The sequence below is a fragment of the Pholcus phalangioides genome, unplaced genomic scaffold, assembly GCF_987345545.1.
Source record: "Pholcus phalangioides strain wild (caught in Gottingen) unplaced genomic scaffold, Ppha-v1.0 ptg000015l_1, whole genome shotgun sequence".
NCBI classification, from domain to species: Eukaryota; Metazoa; Arthropoda; class Arachnida; order Araneae; family Pholcidae; genus Pholcus; species Pholcus phalangioides.
In genome coordinates, this window is record NW_028301608.1 from 81,728,977 (window position 1) to 81,750,574 (window position 21,598).

Genomic DNA, 21,598 nt, shown 5'->3' on the forward strand with positions numbered 1-21,598 from the left:
AACAGACTATAGTTGGTAGCTCTTCGTTTGCTTTCTGAATAATAGATGGCAGAATAGAATCTCATATATCTGTTTGTATTTCGTAAATGAAGTGTTTAAATCTCTAGATAGATGGCAGTGAGAAAGCTTCAATATAACAGTATTTTGGCATGGACTTCAAATATAAATTATCATTAATGATGTATTTAATAAGTAATGAAATTATACAGAATAATTCATAAATCAATCATTATTAAAGTTTGCTTTGTCGGGAAAAACATTTTCATGAAATGGAATGAAAACTGTGAAACATGAAAAATTTAATCCAAACTTTGCCTTGGATTAAGTTCTTGAGCTTTATAACCAACGGAAATGTGAAATAAAAGTTTTTAATTCTAGTTCTAAAGGGAAGAAAACATTTTTATCTGCAATTTGTGCTTGTTCAAAGAAATGAACACAAAGCAATAAAGTCCCGCTTTGATAGCGAATGTATGGTCAGCAAAATTATTCGCTATCACAATAGTTCGGCTGTCTACTCACCTTGGTCCCTTAATAAAAGAACTTGACCTTAATGTTTTCATGTTTTATGTCTGTGGAAGATTGCTTATGTATGTACATATTTACGCTAATATCAATGACTTTTCTTTGAGAAAATTTCGCTATTTTTCTCTAAATCTATTTTTCTCTGCTGTTTATTGGGTATTTTTATATCAAAACGTGACATTATATATAAATAGAAATTTTGTTATAATCCGAGATCGGTTTCAGATTAGATGAATGTCTATTTCCACAAGAGTTTTCGTAAATTAACTCCTATTGAGAAATTTTTTATCCTACCAGGATAACAAGTGATAATGATAAGCAAAAAAACGCATATAACTTTGTCTGTTTGTGCAATGCGATAAATTTTAAGCTGTTTATTTGTACCTTGAAAGTTTACATTTAAAGTCATGTCTTTTACTCATTTGGATGTCCTTATATTAAGAAGGGAGGACATGATAGCCCACATGATATCATGTCCTCCCTACTTAATATAAGGACATCCAAATGAGTAAAAGACATGACTTTAAATGTAAACTTTCAAGGTACAAATAAACAGCTTAAAATTTATCGCATTGCACAAACAGACAAAGTTATATGCGTTTTTTTGCTTATCATTATCACTTGTTATCCTGGTAGGATAACGAAACGAGTAGAAATTACTTTTAGGTATCAGCAGGGGCGTAGCCAGAAATTTCGTTCGGGGGGGGGGGAGACCAAACTGACAGAACAATGGATTTGGCCACCTTTTACTCTTTTTTCGGTCATTTTCTCACATTTCTGGGGGACCAGACCCCCAAGTCCCCCCCCCTCGCTACGCCCTTGGGTATCAGTAAAACTACAGTAAATTTGTCTAAGTTGAACACTTTCAGCTCCATTAAAATCTGTCAAGTTGAAGTGATGTCCAATATGTATAAAATGTACGGGGGGGGGGTCATTAAATAGCGTTGCTGAGGAACAGCTGTCGTATGGTCTGCCACTTGGCAATTTTTTGGCGCCACACGTCTGATGGCCCGACGAAGAGTCGCCAAGGCCGTCAGACACTACGGACGCCGAAAAAAAACCATCAGCGTGCAAAACATAAGAGAAACCACCAAGCATAAAAATAGAAAAAAATATCAGTTAAAAAAAATTACACCTGGCCCATTTCTTTAATAATAAAAAGATCGGGGCATAAGGAATTCTGGGCATAAATACTCTATGCGTTAAAACTAAAACCCGGACCCTTTTTTAAATAATAAACGGATCCGGGCATGTTGAATAAATAAATATTCTATGCATTAAAACTAAAACCCGGACCCTCTTTTTAATAAACGGATCCGGGCATGAAAAATTCTGTAGGTTCATTTTAAATAATAAATCGATAAAACACAAGGCATGGCAATGGATGAATAACTAATAAATACAACGAAATAATAAAACGGTATGATACAACCTGAGCAGTAGATAATAATCCAAATGACTTACTGATGACTGAGCTACAGAAGGGAGGAATAATAATCAAAGAGGGAGAGACGCGCTGGAAATGGAACAACGGCTGCTTAGAATTTTTGAAAAAATGCGGTGAACAGAAGAAAAATCCTGTTTGGTGAAGCCAGCGCCATCTAGTATCACCCAGCAAAAACTGAAAAGATGTTAAAAAATACGGCAACCCAGAGCCCCATTATGACGGTCTTGGCGACTTATCTCGAGAAAAAGTCGTGGCGGACCATACTGCATCTGTTCCGTTGACGATATTGAAGCTCCAGTGGAAGCTGTGTTTAATTACTCTTATGGGCGCCAAGACCACGGGTTGCACTAGGTTTTTTTTTAAAACCGAGCACAACTTAGTCGGTCGTCATGGGCAATTTACTACCTAGTGTGTTGTGCCGGAAGTGTATGCACCTGACAGTCTGAGTGTATCTAGTGTTGTGTCTGATTTTTCAGTGCTGTCATCTATATTTCAGAAGTGGGTGAGTGAAATGTAATGACTGAATATTTGTACTGTTTGTTGCTGTCCGTGGCGAGACTTTCTAACGAGAAGTGATTGTCTCGCATTAGTGCCTCAAAGTTGGGAACCACAGAAAACCAACTTTTCAGCTGACCACCACACTGTAGCAAATGACTGAAAAAAATCGTGCTGAAAACTTTTCGATTGGCAAGAAATTGCACCAGGATTGCAACCCAAGGCATAATGTAGTAAATTAAAAAAATATATTTACCACTCACCTGTTTTTCTTTTTTTTCATCTTCCTTTCTCCATGGCACAGTAATAATTCCATAAGAAATCGGAATAATCCTTATTGTATACACACATGTAATAATCCACTAAAATAGAAATAATCCACATGAAAGCATGGTACACTGGCACTACAGAATTGAATAAAAATTCCTGAAAATGCAAAATTAAAATTTATCATAAAGATAAATTCTGCAGGGTTTGAAATTGCTAGGCCTCTGCCCAACAGAGGCGGTTTAACACTGTGAACAAGGGGAGAAAAAAATTGGTGCTGAAATGCGACTTAAACAGAATATGCATAACAGCACCATCACACAATAAACCGAAATGACATAAAGTGCAGTAGTGCAGAAAACGCATTTTGTCCAATCCCTAACATACCTGCAGGCGAATTTGCAATTGGGACATAAGAGGGAACAAAGTAAAGTTTCTGCAGCTGTAACCATTGATATGATTTCACTTTTATTTTGCCATGACCCTGAATATAAATTTAAAAAATGAACGAGAAATGCAGCAGTTTACAGCAATGGAAATGTATATGAATATTCGTGAATCAATATATAGCATGGCCCAACTTATTATTAATGTGATTATTAAGGTTATTACGTACCCGAACCGCATTTAGATTAAATCAGAAAAAATTAAAGCATGTTTAGTAGATTAATAAAAGATAGCAGAGCCCCATCTTCGCTGGGTGCTGCTCACTCTACAAGTTGTTATAATTGTCAACTTGATGTACCTGAACTGCATTTGGAATTGGATTAAGTCAAAGAAAATGTTATTTTTTCATAATGCCCCCCCCCCCATTATTATTATTTCACTAAGCAGGTTCAAAGCCTTAGCAGACAAAAGAGACAGTATCACATCAAGTTGGAGCAGGCAAGCACAGAGAAAATAAAGAAATGTGTGCAAGGTGCCACATTTGGCGATTTTCAGAATTTTATCTAAAATCAATGTCACTTGAATGGAAAGAAAAATAAAACTAGGTTTAGCGGTTATGGCTACAGCAACAAAATTTTGAAGAACTATAATAAACGATAATATTTGCATTTATGCATTACCAATTGATTGATGTAGTAAAAAACCATGAATGGCGTTGGAATGGTACCCGTAGCACCATAAACAGTGATGCAAATGAAGAATAAAGATCTCGGCAAGGGATTGGTGTGCTAACCTCTCGGTCTGTGACCTCATCAAATATGCAAGTTCTCCTTTGAGGGGTTAGCTCACCAACCCCTTGGTGAGATCTTTTTATATCTGCATCCTTTGCTGGTCTTTATGGTGTTACAGGTACCGTTCCAATGCTATTCATGGATTTTTACTGCACTGATCATTTTGCAATGCATAAAAGTGAATGTTGGAGTGTTGTCATTTGAATTCTCTGAAAAATTGTTGCTGTAATTGTAACTGTGAGAGCTAGGTTTTTGTTTTCTCATTCTTGAGCATATTCTCTGAAATGCCTAAATCTTGAATTTTATTTGCATTCATTGATTTTTGGTATATTGTCACAGTTGTTTTTTGACCACCCTGTAGCGTGAGAACAGCTACAATATAATCCTTTTGTTGGAGATTTTTTTCTTTGGGGAGAAAAACATCCAAAAGCATGACGAGAATTTGCCAAGAGTGAAACAGTCATGCTTTTGGACATCTTTCTTGCCAAAGAAAAAAAAATCGGCAGCACATCGCTCAATAAAAATAAAATATGACTGTTAAAAATAATAAAAAATGAAGGGCAAAAAACATTTGTAGGCTAAATAAGGGATCAAGATGAAAAATATAACATCCTTAGACCAGATGACAGATTGAAAATAATGAAAACCACAGGACTCTCTTGTAAATAATATAATGGTTCCTTCTGATATACAATATAATATTTTATAATTATAATATTTTATGTATTGTAATTATAATTTATATATATTTTATAATATAAATATTTTCTGTGGATTCAATCGAGACATGATTGCAAGATCAAAATTATAATAGCCAGTATTCAAAAAATTAATTAAAATCTAAATATCAAATGTACAACCTGATAAAAAAACGGGATATTCCAACAAAAAAACTAAATGTATGTGTAACATACTGAGAAAACGGTATATATGATACAACATATAAATGAACAAAAAGTTAAAAAAAAACCTTCTCTCTACGGAATGGACTGTTTTACAAAAGTGGAAAATTGTCCAACAGGTTGCAAAATAGAGTGGAATAAGAATATTTAAATATTATTTTCCTTGATCAACATTCAAAGGAGTTATCTACATTTACATTTTAGAAATGTTCCGTTTTGAAAGAAAATTAGTGGAAATGTTATCTTTTGATTACAATTGAAGCTGGTTAAGTCTGTAAAAGTTGTAAATTTCTATGCCACCTGTTCATTCCAGAAGGTTTCACCCAGCCTAAAGAAGTACCCTTACTACTCTCTCGTGGGTAACCAAAGAAACATGATTATTCTACAGTGGAACCTCCCACAACAGACACTTTTTTAAACTGTCGATAGGACAATGCATTTTACTACCCATTAATGGGTAGTAAAGTTAGCTAACTCCTCGTTAGCAGACAAAATTTCCAGTCCCATGTTTGTCCAGTATCGAGAGGTTCTACTGTTAGATGTGACTAAATGCTCTTCTGAAAAATATGCCATTTTGGAAAAAGTTTAACGCCAGTAGGACACACACATTGCTATGTTCTTTTTTGAATGAAAAAAACCAAAGTGAATCAACAAGGTGGATATGTTCCCATTTGGTAGAAACGACTAACTTTACATTGTAATTTCTGTGAAAAATATTTCTTTTGAATAAACCTGGTTGCATAACCCGACAGAGCTCATCTCATAGATTCAGAAATCGTTAAAATTTCGAGAAAAAAAAGTGGGAATATTCCCATTTGAAAATAAGCTCCTTAATTCAACTTATATTTAAATTTTGATCAATATATGAAACTAAATAAACAATTTCCCATTAAAATCGATTTTAAATTGTGTCTCAGCTCACTAATATAATTCCGGAATTATCTTTGTTAGTGAAGTTATCACTGAAGTAATAAATAGACTTAGCTAAAATAATTTCATATGAGGCATAGATATTTTATGACGTGAAGTTTATATCAATTAATCATGTACGCATATTTTTTGGTAGAATCTTTCCAGGTTATTTTTGTGAATATGATATTTTATTGTACTAAATTATAAAGTTTTGAAATATGGTTCTGTGTTGAATAGATCGATGTGATTGCAAGTTTTTCAAAGATCTGTCAGAAGCTTATGCTAAGTGAAGCGAAAGTAGATGGCCGAAGACAGAGAGGTCCTTCGAGAAGTGTGGGATGGACAGATTCCTGTTTGCTTCTCACTGGCAACAGAGGAAATATACACGTTGCAGCAGCCGCATCCATATTATGTAAATTATCATTGTCTTCTTTCTTAAAATGTATAATTGTTTTGAGAAAAATTTTGTTGTGTAAAAATAATCTTGCATAAAAAAAATAATAATTCTTCCACACTAATCCGCAGTTCACCCTTCAAACACTCCATCAACAATTTAAAAGAACAACAAGAGTTTGCTGTGGCTGACCAAGTAGCTTATTTTATCTAGTTGCTGCCCTGTGTTTAGGCATGTTCTACTAATAACAAATGGGTCATTCTCTCATGAACTGAACAAAAAAATTATTAAAAATAAATGTCAACCATAAAATTCTTAGGAGCACTTCTTTACGTGCAGATAAATAAAATATAGTCAGAGCAGGAAAGTTTGTTTAAAATTAATGATGAAAAAAATTAAGTTTAATCATGTTAAGAGATAGGCAAATCAGATGTGGCATTTTGTCTGTTTCAGCACTTAACTTGATATTTATGCTTGACACTCGCAAGATGTTCCATCTATTTTGGTTGCTCATTTTCAAGTTGGACAAACACTTATATACTCTGAACGATTGTTTTTGTCAACTGCATTTTTATTTCTTTTTTTTTATTTGTGTTTCTCACTCCTTTTTTTGCTAATTTTATGGGGGCACAACAGATTTCTAATTTGTTTTTGTTTTGTTACAGCACAAAAGGCATTCTCGCTCTCAAAGCAAAGTCTTTAGATGAAACATTACTGCAACTTCATGTTGTAGTCAAGAAATCTATTTTTTTAAATTTTTCAAACCTTCCTTTTGAATAACCTAATGTCAGGGAAAAGACACTTTTACATGTTTTACAACATTGATAAAAAAAAGTATGCTTGTTGAAAACTGCATGTTTCAAATATATATTTGAGATCTCTGAACTGAAACATTTATTAAAGTGGAAATAATTTTCGATTAGTCTATATCAGGGATGGCCAACTTCTTTCTGTTTGCGGGCCAACATAATGGTCAGCTATAGTGTCATGGGCCGCATCAGTGGTGCAACTTCGGTATATAAGCCGCTCCATTATTAATTGAATTAATTAGTTATTAAAATGAATTTTTTCACTAGAAATAAGAAGTTTGTAAGTAGTTTATTAATCAAGAAATCTGTTGGAACTGATAGTTCAAATAATGATCACAAATTTAATTTTTTCACATACTTTTAGCTTGTTGTGGGCTGCACAAAATCATTTAACGGGCCAGCTGTTGACCACCTCTGGCCTATAAATTTCTCACAAAAAAAAAAAAAAAAAATTAAAAAAGGACATTTAATAAAAACATTCACCTTTTTTTTTTTTCCTGAATGAATCTAATTTGTGAATTAACAATTCTAATTGGGAAGTTCAAGTCCCATTCTTAACTGTTTCAATACAAAATTTGATCTATTCAAGTCCTACAAAACTACTTGCACAAGAAAAAAAATTTAATTTGGCTATAAACCATTGATAAAAAAATAGTAGAAATCAAATAAGGTGAAGTATGAAAGTATACTGGTCCCACACACACACACAAACATATACAGGATGATTCCATAATTCCCCTTGCTGCATTTTACTGGCAAACTGTTGAGCCCAGAAGCATATATCCAGTTAGAAAAAATATCCAAATACAGTGTGGAACTCAGGCGCATCATTCGTATTGCAAGGGGTTGTATAGTTATTAAAATAAAAAAATAACTTTTTATCTGGGCACCCTGTGCTCAAGAATCCATTTAGAAAGTTGCTGCCCTGTCTTTCTTAAGGCCAACAAAAGAAATTCTATGTTTCTAAGTGGTTGAGATATTTTAATTCAAAAATGGGAGAAAAGGTGGGAAAGAATAGCATTAACTAACGGCAATGCTCCTTTTCCTTCATTTATATCCTATTTTTCATCTTTTTTCTCTGCTTTTTAATTTGAATATCTCAGTGAATACTGCACTTAGAAACATGGTTTTTTTTTGGCCCCAGGAAAGACAGGGCAACAACTTTCTAAATGAGTTTTTGAGGATGGATGTCCATATAAAAAGTTAGTGTTTGTATTTTAACAACTATACCTTGCAATATGGATGAAATATCTGAGGTTTACACATTATTGTGGTACTTTTTCTAATTGGAAGTATATTAGGATCAACGGTTTGCCAGTAAAATGTAGCGAGGGGAATTGTGGAATCACTATATTATTGAAAATAGGAATATATTTTTGTTTTGAAATGTAGAAAATTATTTTGAAACATGAAAAATGAGCAGGGAACATACAGCCTGAAGAATGACGTTTTCTCAAGAAATGAAAATTTGTTCAAGCAAATTTTAAAAATCTATTCATGAAAAAATTATAAATAGAATTGCGACATGTCAGAGATAGGAATATAGATAGAAGATAACGAATAAAAAAGTTTTTATGTTGAATGTATTTAATGTTAATTGCTGGAGACACAATTTAGGCCAATTCTGTGGGAATGGCTGAAATAGATATCTGAATGATAATTTAAAAACAAAAATGTCTAGAAAATAAATACAGCTCAGTCACCATGTAACGAAATCACTTCAGTCCTAAAAATTTGTTGCAGTGAAATAGTTTTTAATGTGGAGAGAGTAAATTAATAAAATTTTTGAACATATTAATAAAATTTTCTTTTTAAGGGACTTACTCTGATCTTTGAAATGTTGTAAACTCTCTCTCTCTCTGTATAAATATGTTAGTTATTTTATGTTTTGTATACTATATCAATTTGATCATTTTACTGAACTGTGCAATAAGTAACTTTTGTGTAATGTAATTTCCACTATCTATGGGCCTCTTATTTCATTTAACGTCAAAATTCAGTAAGGTCAAGTAATTTTTGAATCTTTGTGCATAACATATTTTTTTTTTAATAGCGTTTCCCTTTCTGTAGCTGATGGTTCCGAGGCTTACCTATTTCCCATTAGTCATAGACAAAGTGCAGAAACATTTTCTCTCTTACATCAAAGAAGAGCATCAGAATTCTGAAATTTGGTTAGAGTATGATAGCCAACCTTTGAAGTGGTATGCATTTATTTTGCATTTGTTATCTCACTAGCTATAATACCTGGCGCTGCCCAGGTTTTGTTAATATACTGGGAGTGTTGAAGAAGTACAAACCATTGTGAAGGAATAAACATGTCTGAGACACATTGTTAGGAACCACGATAGCCAAAGTAAACATTCTGAAAGTCATTGTTGAGGCCCACAAACAATTGTAGCTTGAGGGTTTTTCACTCAATTTGGGCATTTGCCCAGCTCTAACAAACTTTCAAAATAGCCTATATTGTTCAAGTCGGGTCCCATTTGGTATATATGCAAAATGTGGCAAAAATCTGTAAAAAAATTATAAATTTGTATGGAAAGAACATACAGACACACAGACAGAAAATCAATTTATACTGTACTAACTATAATACCCGGTGCTGCCCAGGTTTTCTTCAATTACTGGGAGGATTGAAAAGCGACAAACCATTTTAAAGAAATAAACTGTTATACTGGCAGCATTGAAGTGAGACACCATTGTAAAGGCATATGCATGTGTGAAACGTATTATTAGGGAGCCACAATAAACAATGTAAATGTTCCAAAAGTTTCATTTTGTTGACTCGCAGTAATACCAAACCCAGTCGGGTCTAGCATGAACAGCTCTGATCAATCGCAATACCTCCTCTGAGTCTTGCTGAGTGAGTACAGTAGGGCTTGATAAATCCCAGGTACCAGTTCCCTATGGCAACTAAAAAGTTACCATTACCACCCCAAAATTTTGGGTGTGGTTACTAAATTGAGGGTCTCATTACATAACAAAATTAAATCTGGAAATTACCGTCAGTGTGTCTACCAACATGGTAAAGGGTCACCAAGTCCAGGAAAAGTAAAAAAAACACATTATTTTGGGCTGATTCTCTTAGAAAATAAACTTTGGCTATTGTAAAGTTCAGTTGGTTGCCTAAATTATTTATTTTATTTGTGAAATTCCAGTGTACAGTATTACTTTGCATGCAAATTATTTTAGTCTTTCAGTGTCTATGCCAAATTTATTTTAGTTACCACTTTTGACTTTTCTTTAATAGGCATTATCCGGTTGGCCTTCTATATGACTTCTATGGTGCAGACAATAGGTTACCTTGGAATCTTATTGTCCATTTCCAAGTGAGTATTGATTTTTTAAAAAAACTATTCATTGTTTAAAATATATTTAATCCCGGGAAACTCGATGGCTTACCATGAATCTAAAATGAGGGAATATGAAAAATATGATGAAATCAATGTGTGTATGAGGAGTAAGCATCTCAAATTTATCGACGACCATTATCTTTATTTTACTCCTATATAAGGATGGATTAAATGAAAATGTGACAGTGGTTATAATTTGGTTTATTTTTGTATGAGTGTGGTAACATTTTTGTGCAGAGGTATAGCAAAGGTAAGGAATATGCAACCCTTACTAGGGAATGGACTTACCTTAGGTAGTTGTTCAGTGATATGTGCTGGCAGTTAACCAGCAGTATCGGCTGGCTTACAATCGGTTGTTTTTTCATCTGCGGAACGTTTGCAAGTAAAGAAGAGCAATGTGATATTATTTTTTTAATGGCAGAAAGAGATGGAGTTCACGAAGTGCAAAAGCGAACACAGGCAGTGTACGAAGATCATACATTGTCATTGACTCGTGTGCAGGACGCACTGATGCAGTTTCCACTGTGCACTCACTTTCCTGTGGTAGAGTTTTTCCGTAATGATGGCATGAACAGAACTGAAACTCACTCCCATCTTCCTGCTGATGTCCTTTATTGTGCGTTGCCTGTTTGGGTCCAAAGCATCCGTGATGGGGGGAGGGGGGGGTGACCTTGACCAGGTCTTATTGCCGCTGTGGTGGTCAAGTGGTGATAGTGACGGACTCACATCGCAAGACCCCAGGTTCAAACCACCATCGCCACAGTGGTGGTCGGCTGAAGTTGGGATTTTCTGTGGTTCCCAACTTTGAAATGCAAATGCGAGCCAATCTACCCAAAAGTCTCGCCACTGAAAGCAATAGGCCTACAATGACACAATTATTCAATCATCGCACTTCAGTCATTGTAAGAAAAATTGATGACAGATCTACACATAACAAGCATTGCAGAGAAACAAACTTCACGTTAAATTCACAACACGTACGCACCCATTCCAACACATACCAATTCATTAGAAGCAGGGCTCCCACTTGCCCTACTTTTCTTACTTTTTGGTAAAGTGTCCTACTTTTCCTACCAAATCCTATCAACAAAATTTGTGTAATTGATTTTAATTGAGGAGGGAATCATCAATATATTTAAGGTAAATGTAAGGCGGTGTATGTGGATCATTTGGTTTATTAATTTTATCATTTGCTTAGTTTGAGGGTTGAACAAGTAGAGTAATGATTAGAAACTTTTGCCTGGTTGAAAAAAAATAATTTTGTATTTACTACTTTATAACCTTGGGCAGTAACTAAATATTTATCATTTAAAATTATGGTGCACATTTTGTGTATAGGTGACACAACAGTTTGACTGTTGACACACACAAGAGTGTCATTCTTTGAAAAAACTTACATGTCTTAATAATTTGCTGTGAGTTGTTGAAGAGAGGTGACCGACTGAATCGTGGAAGACTCCAAAAAAGAATGTAATATATATTATGAGAGACAAAAAATTATCTGTGGTTACTAGTATACTGTTTTGGTCAAAAAGTGCTTTTAATACCAAGTCATTTCTGTCATTTTTTGCTTTGGCTTGAGTCAGTCTTATAAGACACTGAAATAGTGTTTTTATTATGCTGTGATTATGTTGTCTAAAGGGTGGGGGGATACCCTACTATCCCATCCTACCTTTTCTTACTTTTTCTAATTTTTTGAGTGGGAGCCCTGTAGAAGTTCGGCAGAGGAATACGGATGAGGTGCGTGTGGGGTTTCGTAGTTATAGTAGCAGGGTTGGGTTTTTGCCGGCAAAACTGGCAAAAACTGAAAAAAACCAGGCAAAAATTGGTAAAAATTATTCTTTTTACTCAAGACATTACCAAGCTTGGTTTTCAGTGTGACGCCTTAACTCATTTGCTGAAAACTCAGTCATAACAAAATGGCTACTCAATGTATTTATAAGCTAACCACAGTAAACTAAGGTATATAAAAACAGATTTAATAAAATAATGGGGATATAATGTGTTATATCCAATTCAGTGCTATAGAAAAGGGTGATGAAGGGATTCCCCTGTATTAGAAAAGAAGATGCAGTAAAATCTCTCTCTTTTGCCGAACAGGTAGGACAAAAAAATTCATCCTTAAAAAAGGGGTTAGCATTAATCAGGGATTTGAAATGCATACTTTTATTATACGAAGGGGAAGTATTATGTGGATGTAAAAGATGGGTGACCACATCTGAGGGGTGTCTGTTAAGAGGGGTTTTACTGTATAATAACTTGCAGACAGAAGCATATTTTCAGGTGGGCTTAGCGGGCTATAGCTCAAGTCAGAAAATTCACAAGGGTGGTAGATTTTTGGGAATAATTGGTGAACTTGTAAAATGGGAGAGGAGCGGCGAATTTCATACAGTACGTAGACGGTAAAACTAAATCTGACTCTGAGTAGAGAGTGAGGGACCCTCAAGAGTGACTGACCAGGTCAGTGAGTGACTAATAGAATGACTGACCAGGTCAGTGAGTGACTAATAGAGTGACTGACCAGGTCAGTGAGTGACTAATAGAGTGACTGACCAGGTCAGTGAGTGTCTAATAGAGTGACTTATAGATCAAGGGAGTGAATGATCAAGAGAGTTTGCAAGCATGTGAGTGATCAAAAGAGTGAGGGACCAGGTCAGTAAGCGCTCTTACAAACAGAGTTACAGAGTTTGCAAGCATGTAAGATATCAAAAGAGTCATCTATGGAGCGTGAGACCATACAGATGAATGACCAGAAGAGGGACCTAGAGATTTTGCAAGCTTGTGAGTGACCTAGAGATTTTGCAAGCTTGTGAGTGACCTAGAGATTTTGCAAGCTTGTGAGTGACCTAGAGATTTTGCAAGCTTGTGAGTGACCTAGAGATTTTGCAAGCTTGTGAGTGACCTAGAGCGTGTAGAAGCATGTGAGTGATCAAAACAGTGTGCAAGCATGTGTATGACTGAGAGAGTTAAGGTACAAAGTCAGTTAATGACCTAAAGAGTTACACAGAATATGTACAAGCATGTGAGTGATTTAAAGAGTAACTTATAGACGGGCATATCAACTGGGGTATGGCTTTTTTAAGGGGGCTGTAGCCAAGGTGTGGCAAATTTGAGAAATGAGTGGTCCAGAAAATTTGGTTAGAATTGTGGAAATGGGCAGCAAAATTTGTGTAGCCCACCAGTGGCATAACCATAAATCCACTTCTGCTTGTAGACTTGTAAGGATAGGGGAACTAAATTTGGTATATTTTTATATTTTCTCTTATTTTTCAAGATGAGGGTAGAGCTTTGTGAAAAATTCAATGAATGTGCTTTAAAAGACAAATTTTTAATATGGAAACAAATTTTCATTGTCGCAGAATTTTCCAGAAGAAGAGCTCATTCACTGTTCTAATAAAGCTGCAGTGCAGTCCCACTTCATGGCCATGGTGAAAGAAGCCAGTGCTCTAAAACACAAGTCTCAGGTTGTCCAAAGCATGCATCCTAAAGACCATAAAGAGTTATGGCAAGGATTACAAAATGGTTGGTTTTTGCGTTGCTTGTTGAATTAAATTATTGATTATCATGATTGTTTTTTTGCAATAATATGAGTAAATGTGTTGGGCAAAAGGCAAAAAAACCATTGTGTTCTTACAAAGGTTTTTCAACATTGAACCCATGTCTTCTTCTGGCAAGTGTGAGGACATGGGTTCTATTCCCCGCAAGGGCAGTTGTATTTTCTTTCTTTCCTAAATTCATCTTTGTATCAGCTGGCTGTTGGAAAACCTTTGTATGGATTGTGGCGAGTGGCATCATCCTTGCATTATGTTCTTGTTTTGCAACCCAAATTGATGTAGAAACAATAATTGAGTTATGTTCTTTTTTCTGACAAAGTATGAATTGTGGTCTTCATTAAATAAAAATAAATGTCATTATGGGCTTTTTTTAAAAACGAAATATAGTATAGCTAAGGCTTATTGGAATCCCAGATAATGTTATCATTTGTGTGTTGTTATCACTTTCGAACAGACCAATATCATAATATGGGGAAAAATTTGTTTATATTCATCATGTTTATATATGTTATGAATATTTTTTGTGCATCAAAAGTTTTTCCTTTTTGTGCATTTTGAATAATACTTAATAACGAATATTTTTTTTTTATTTTACCGCAAAGAAAGCCACAATTTTTGTTTTATACATTTGCTGTAGAACATTCTGTAAAAGCAGTGTTTTAAGGCATTTCACAAAAGTGTGGATGCAGTAAACACTTTTACAGGAAGCGAAATGTCTGATTTATTAATTAAAATATATAAAAAAACTAATTTCCCCACTCGTGCTGTCATCTTATAACTGTGAAGTGGTTATAAAGCCTTTATGTTTCGAAATGCCAACACCCAACAACATATCCAATGGATGTTATGGGTAGATGCTTTTTAAATATGTTTTATGGGGGTTAAAAAAAGTAGGTGTACTTTGAAGTATTATCGTCAGTAGTCAATGGGTTAAAGGAAAAATATCATATTTTATAACAATTGCAAAAAGTGACACGATTAAATATTTTGCAACCAGTTGTGCAAAAAAGAAAGAGTTGTCCCGTTTTCACATGTTCTGTTTGAATAAACAGGACATATGGTTATGATATTGCTGTCTGGGTTCCTTCCTTTTAGATATAGTTATCAGTCTGTTATCAGAAACCCCAAGTACCGATGTGATGACATTAACTGGCATGCGCTGTATCAGAAAATAGGTTTCCTCTCTCACTGCTGATTTCAAACTACAGGGTGGACGAAAAGTCCTGGACTAACATTTTAAAATTAATAAATCAACCAATTGACATAAAAGGTGTGGTTTGCACTAAAATGCTTATCACGGCCTAGAGTTTTTTTTTTGCGATAAATTTAAAAAAAAGTTCAAGTTTCACTCACGGGTGATGCTGTAAAACAAAAATCTTGACATAAAATATAAAATGCAACACAAACAGTGCATAATTCATGTTTATGACAATTTGCATTACATAAAACAATCACATTTCTCAATATGAGCACCTTTTTTAGCTCGGGTTATATCTAAATGGGTGACCACCTGATATATCTTTGTATTGCTGTGCGGTTATCACAAGCTCAAACGTTTTCTGAGGCATGAATGCAAGCCAGTCTTCCATTTAAAAAGTGTCTTTACATAGAGTTGACACTTTCAACATGATACTTACCTAAACATGAAAATTTATGCATGTGGCACTTTCTTGTGGCTTGACTTGACATAAATTAACGAGTTATTATCTCAGACTGAGGGGCCATCACAAGTTTTAATATGGATCTAGAGGTGCATTTATGGTTTCAATGCCTGTAGACTACACAAATTTTGCTACCCTTCTCTCATCCTAGTCTAATTTGATTGCTTATTTAGAAGACACCAACGAATAAGGCAAATACACATTTGTGTATTTGCCTTATTCGTTGGTGTCTTCTAAATATTCTTGGGCAAAGTGGATCAACTCTTCTAATTTGATTGCCCTTTCATTTCTTGAATCTGCCACTCTGGGATGTAGCCAGCATCCCCCATAATTAAGCAAGTTTGTTTGGTTCAACCCCACTTGTTTGGTGAGTCACATGCTTGCATATTATTTTAGTGGCTCACACAGACTGTCTAGGTCACTCTTTGGCCATCCACATGCTTGTACATGCTGTAGGTCAATCTTTTGGTCACTCCATAGTCCACTTTTAATGTCTCACTGACTTGGCCCCTCAATTTCTAAGTCAGTCTTTTGGTCATTTACATGCTTGCTGACTTTCTAGTGCATTCTTTTGTTCACACTTATGCTTGTACATGCACTAGGTTGTTCTTTTGTTCACTCATATGCTTGTTAATTCTTGGTCAGTCATTTTGTCACTTATTGACACAGTCCTTAACTCTTTAGGTCACTCTTCTGGTTATTAACATGCTTGCACATGCTGTAGGTCACGTTTTTGGCCATTCCCATACTTGCACATGCTCTAGTTCACTCGTATGCTTGCTTACTCACTGTCACTCACTTGATCCCTTACTCTCTAGGTCACTTTTTGGTCATTTGCATGATTTCTAATGCTTTAGGTCATTCACTGACCTAGTCTTTTACTCTCTAGCCAGTGGAAGATTTATGGATTTCCCACCCGTGGGCTATATACATTTTGTGACCACTAATTTTTCAAATTTGCTGCCCCTCCAAAATTGCTGCTATAGCCCACTAAGCCCCCCTTCCCCCATAAATATGCCACTGTATGGACCCTAACATTTCTCTAACATCAGCTATTGGCATAAATCAGGAAATATTAGAGGAAATTGATAACAGCAAACAGAACAGATTCAAAGCTATTTTTCATTGTTTCATTCGCTGGTTTCAGCTTCATCTAATATCTTCTGATTATGATGCAAACTGCTGGTGTTGAAGAAATGTTGATGCCCCCCCCCCCCCGCCTGAGAACGCCCTATTTATTGAAAGATGGCCATGGGGGGGGGGATCTAAATCTGCTACTTATTGACAGAAAATGTTTTACTGTTCTATATTTTTGTATTGGTTTCTGTTGTTTGTTGAATTGTGTGTTCTAATTCTTTTTCTCCCTCCTTAATCCAGATAAGTTTGACCAGTTTTGGGCGGTCAATAAAAGATTGATGGAGAATCCAGGAGAACCTTTATTCAAACACATTCCGTTTAGGCTATATCAGGTGAAACATTGATTTCTTCTTTCTTTTATAATAATTGAGTTTCACCAGAAAGAATGCTGTATAGTGATACCTCTGCAAATGAATGCCTCAGTTAACGGTAGATTTTTTTCGTGATTTTTCTTCCTCTGCTAACGAACGTTTTTGTTGATATGGATACATGCGTTAACATGAAACAGCAGTGCCGTGAGCTGAATTTTAGCACCAATCATCATCAGAATTACTGTCACTTCAGCTTGATTAACTCATGTTTATCTCAGAATTATTTTTCAAATGTAGAGAGAGAGAGAGAGAGAGCCCCACTTTTCTTTCTGAAAGTTTTCAAACCATTTCATGTAAAATGAAAAATTCAGCTAATGCAATATGCATTGAAAAAAAGAAGCCTTATGTTTTCAGAGCATGCATTCTTTCAGTGCAAGACTCTTTAGCTTCAAAACTGTATAGTCTGAACATTTTAGGAGCTTATCTTTTAAATCTGCATGTACGAGACACAGAAATGAGCTGACCACAACACAAATAGATGGGACTTTAGTCTACTAAAGCTAGTGTTGACACAACCCATTTGAGTAATCAACAGCAGCTTTAGTACGTTGGTTGTGTACATTAGTGTAAAATAAAAAGATCTTTCTTGTCTCATCATCTGGTAAATTCTCATTTATCAAATTTTGAAGCTGTTCATTTTATCCTTTGGTCAGTTTTTGTCTGTTTTTATACCACTCCTTGGTTGGAATATTTATCTTTAAAGAGTGGGTGGGGCCTAAAACAAATTCAGGGCTGCAACTATATGTGTTGTCAGCCGGGGCAAGCACATATTTTGGCACCCCCTTTTATGTTGAAGGATAGTTTAAAGGGTGAAATTTACTCCCCTTCTGGTTCCCTCTAGTTGCAGCTCTGAACAATCTAAATGATTTTCCATGGAAATCAATGAGAAATCATGTTTCGGTTAATGAAGATGATTCGTTCTGGAATCACATTCATTAGCCAAGGTATCATTTATTTTATTAATTAGAATAGGGCTCAACTAGGTACTTTGTCAGCCGAGCAAGCACAAATTTTGCCACGCTTCCTAATATAGAATGATGAGCTAAAGGGTGAATTTGGTGCCCTCTCTGGTCAGCGCCCAGGGCACCAAACCCTTTTGTTATCCCATAGTTGTGGCTTGGTTGCAGCTGAAAAAGGGTAAGAACCCCTCAAGTAACTTCACAGATGGAATCACAGAATGATGAATAGTGTCACAAAGCAGAATTGCATATTTAGCAGAAATCACATGATTGTGAATTTCAACATATAATTTATTCACACCTTTTGTTTCTATATTTATTCAACCCTGTTTTTCGGGTTTTTTTTAAAAATTCTGTGGTTAATCTTAATATTGTTTCAAAGATTTGAGTTAAATATTAACTTAGATGCACACACTTAATTTTTCAGCTCAGTTGTTCTGTGATTCAAAACTTGATAAAGCCTTACAAAGAATCTGGAGATCTCACTACCTTACAGGACTTGTTGGTGTATTTCGTGCCGAATATAGCTCATGAAATTGGTGAGTGCAGTCATTCTTTCATATGCCAATGTGAGACTTTTCATATCACATTTAGCCACTTCTTATTTCAGAAATATACTTAATTACCATATTTATAGGTGTATAAGTGTCTGTTTATTTTTTTTATTTGTCTTTCAAAGCAAAAATGACAGTGCACAAGACTTATGTTTTTAAAAACAGTTTCTCAAGGGGAGAAAATTGTGTCACAAACTGGGTCCAAACCAACCATGTGGTCCCACACTGAACTAATCAAAAAGTGTTCTGAAGGAGAGGCTCAGCACATATTGCCCATGAAGGAGCCAATTTCTTGATTTCACATTTGCAATCACTTAAAATTTTTTCGATTTCTTTAATAAGAGTTCTGTTCATGCAGTCGGACTTTGATATAACTAAATCCGATTCAACAAATTCATTGATTTAATAATTTTTTGGTGGAATTCTGATGAAAATAATGTCAAACCCCCATTTAATGAATAAAAATCTTATATGACAAATTTTTTTCACCTATCTTTAATTTTTTTTCCTTATTTCTCGTCACCCTAAACCACAATACAAAGGTTTGACTCGGTCCTGCAATTGACCTTCAGCTCTTCTTTAGAAAGAAAAAATGGGATAAGGAGTCTGTTCCTTTTTGAGTAGAGGAAGTAATAAAATCATATATAGAGTGTGTGGGTAGGTTTCTCAGAGGCTAAATTGGTGTACAGCAATACCATAAAACATTGTGCTAACCACATGTTTAGATTTCAGTAAAATAATAAAGTTACACTGCACCGTAATAGTTCTGACACTTATGAAATTTGTTCTTGAATTAATTAATGAAATTGCTCAGGTTTCAACTTGAGCACAAAACACAAAGATTACAGTGGGCTTGCAAGTTTTTGCCATATGGACCCAATAGGTATTTAGTTATTTTTGGCAATGAAAAGAAGTGGAACCTAGATGGGCCAGATAGATGAGGATAATGTTTGCACGATTCGCTCTAGGAACCACAGACTAATTGTAGTCATAGACAAATTTTTTGTTCTCTGATAGTTTTGGTTATATTCTACAATGGTCATGTATCAATGGCCTCTCTTAGAGGTCACCAAAATGCTCAGCATTACATGCAGACATTAGAGCCTGATCTGTACTATCTGGTGAACCTCTTGCTGGTCTCCAGTGGGAGTTTCAGCATGATAATGCAGACAGGTTGTAGTTGTAGGCAGATAGTGCAAAAGCCTAGTGTAATGCGCAAAATACTGAAGTTTTTGACTGTTCAGCATGTGACTCCAATCTCAAGCCTATTAAAAAGCTTTGAGACATTTCGTCGAGACGTTTATGAAAATAATTGACAGTATTCATCCGTAGATCTGCTTTTTTTAGTTGTTTTTTAGGGTTATTGGCTTAATTTGAGGAATATTCCACCAGATTTTTTACAATTTTTATTTTGCTGAAAATTTGACTTTGTCTGAACTTTTGCGTTGATTGCTTATATGCTATTTTTGTTTATTTTGTAATTATGTTGCCTATAAAGTGTATAGGCTAATTTTGTTACTTTGAAAATAAAGTACATGTTCACCCTAATAAGTGGTAATTAATTTGTGGTTTTGCAATTAGTAGTTTTCAGATACTAAGTGATCTGAACTAGTGTCTAAACTTTTGTAGTGCACTGTACTTCCAAGTTTGTGTTCTGTCTTGACAAGCAAAGAATTGGAAGGGGGGGGGGTCATCTGAAGAGAAAATACTTTTCAGTTAGTGAAGAGTGAAAAAATTACAATTGCAACAGAATTTGATGAATTTGAACGCATACCTTACAAACTTCTATCAAGCAATTTTTTTTCATATATCTTGATTTTATTATAGAGCAACCCTAAAGTGAGTAGTTTTTAAAATTTGCCGTTTCGAGTGTGTCCATGCTTCTGGTCAATTTGACCCCGATTTAACGATTTCACAAATAAAATTGTTGGTTTCTTCTGATTTGTTTGACTGTAATTTGATTTTCTTCACAAGATTGAGTTTTAACTTTCCCGTTTTCACCATTTTATTTTTAATTTTTTTCTTTCAAGGAACCAAGTACAAGCTGGTCACACATGGGGTAGAACCATTGTTAGAAACACCTCTTCAATGGCTGAGTGAACATTTAAGCTACCCTGACAATTTTCTGCACCTTGTTCTTCTGCCACTAACATGAACATTGTCATTATTACATGCGTGTGTTTGTGTAATGTTGTTTCACATTGAGCAAAAAAAGGTTTTTTTGTTTTAATAGTCAATGAAATGTGTAAAAAATTTTAAATGTTGTGTAATATTCTCTCAGCTCTATCATGACAATTGTGATTTGTATGTAAATATTATAAAAACTATTAAATAAAGACTTTATTCTTAATTTGCTTTATGTCGATTCAAAGTAGAGTCTGCAATTAACAACTTATATAATAGGTGATATTTACATTAAGAATTACAGCGTTTCTTCTGTCTCATTCAAAAATTAAAAAATAAATAAAATTACAAATTACAGTTGAACCCTTGAGTCAATGAATTGGATAAAACTTTTGTTTCTTTAAATTGAAAAAAATTTTTATATTGCGGTTGGAATGAACACAAATATTCCCAAAGGGAATGTAATGAACTCCTAAAGCAAAATGTTTTGGAACGAGCCTTCGGCTGACTGGAAATGCTCTGCAGTGTCGTCTCAATGCATGGGCCACCCAGGCACTTCAAGAGAATAGGGGCCTCAGAAAAATTAAAAGATTGAATTTTCCAAAAATTTGCTGGGTAGGGAGGGCATCAGAAAAATATCACCTGGCCTGGGGGCCCATGATGCTCTGCAGTAAAAATTCCTTTAACAGTGTTTTCTATATTTTTCTTTAAATTCTTCCAGGTTGTTCTGGGATGTATGTTTCAGATTTTGGCATATTCTGCTGGGGAGGGGGGGGGGGGGAAGGACTTATAAAATGAATTCGTTGAGTCAGAATATATTGTATTATCTTTTATATATGGAGTTATAATGAAATTTTTGATCTGTTGCAATTCCTAACAAAGTCACTGCTTATAGATTATTTTTTGGAATTGGCTCCATTAACATAATATCTGTGATAAACTGCTGTATAGTAATCTCT

The 21,598-nt window shown here is 34.9% G+C and overlaps 1 protein-coding gene across 2 annotated transcripts; it reads left to right on the forward strand.

Moving 5' to 3' along the window:
- The first annotated feature begins 509 nt into the window (after positions 1–509).
- On the forward strand, positions 510–20,865 carry Atg5 (autophagy protein 5). Of its 2 annotated transcripts, none has more exons than XM_089244493.1 (8): positions 510–587; positions 5,961–6,135; positions 8,997–9,127; positions 10,177–10,255; positions 13,639–13,801; positions 16,872–16,963; positions 18,389–18,500; positions 20,546–20,865. In XM_089244493.1, exons 2-8 carry the CDS (start codon positions 6,025–6,027, stop codon positions 20,668–20,670), a joined length of 813 nt encoding a protein of 270 aa, XP_089100619.1. In that variant the 5' UTR covers positions 510–587; positions 5,961–6,024; the 3' UTR covers positions 20,671–20,865. The 2 variants fall into 2 exon arrangements, with proteins under 2 accessions (XP_089100619.1, XP_089100620.1); XM_089244494.1 differs by lacking the exon at positions 510–587 and adding an exon at positions 3,563–3,650.
- Positions 20,866–21,598: the final 733 nt, after the last annotated feature.

Excerpts from the sequence above, each read along its gene's own strand:
- Atg5 (XM_089244493.1), top strand. The coding sequence starts at position 6,025 with ATGGCCGAAGACAGAGAGGTCCTTCGAGAAGTGTGGGATGGACAGATT. Across the intron at positions 6,136-8,996 it reads AGCAGCCGCATCCATATTAT|CTGATGGTTCCGAGGCTTAC; the intron begins GTAAATTATCAT and ends CCCTTTCTGTAG. Across the intron at positions 10,256-13,638 it reads ATCTTATTGTCCATTTCCAA|AATTTTCCAGAAGAAGAGCT; the intron begins GTGAGTATTGAT and ends TCATTGTCGCAG.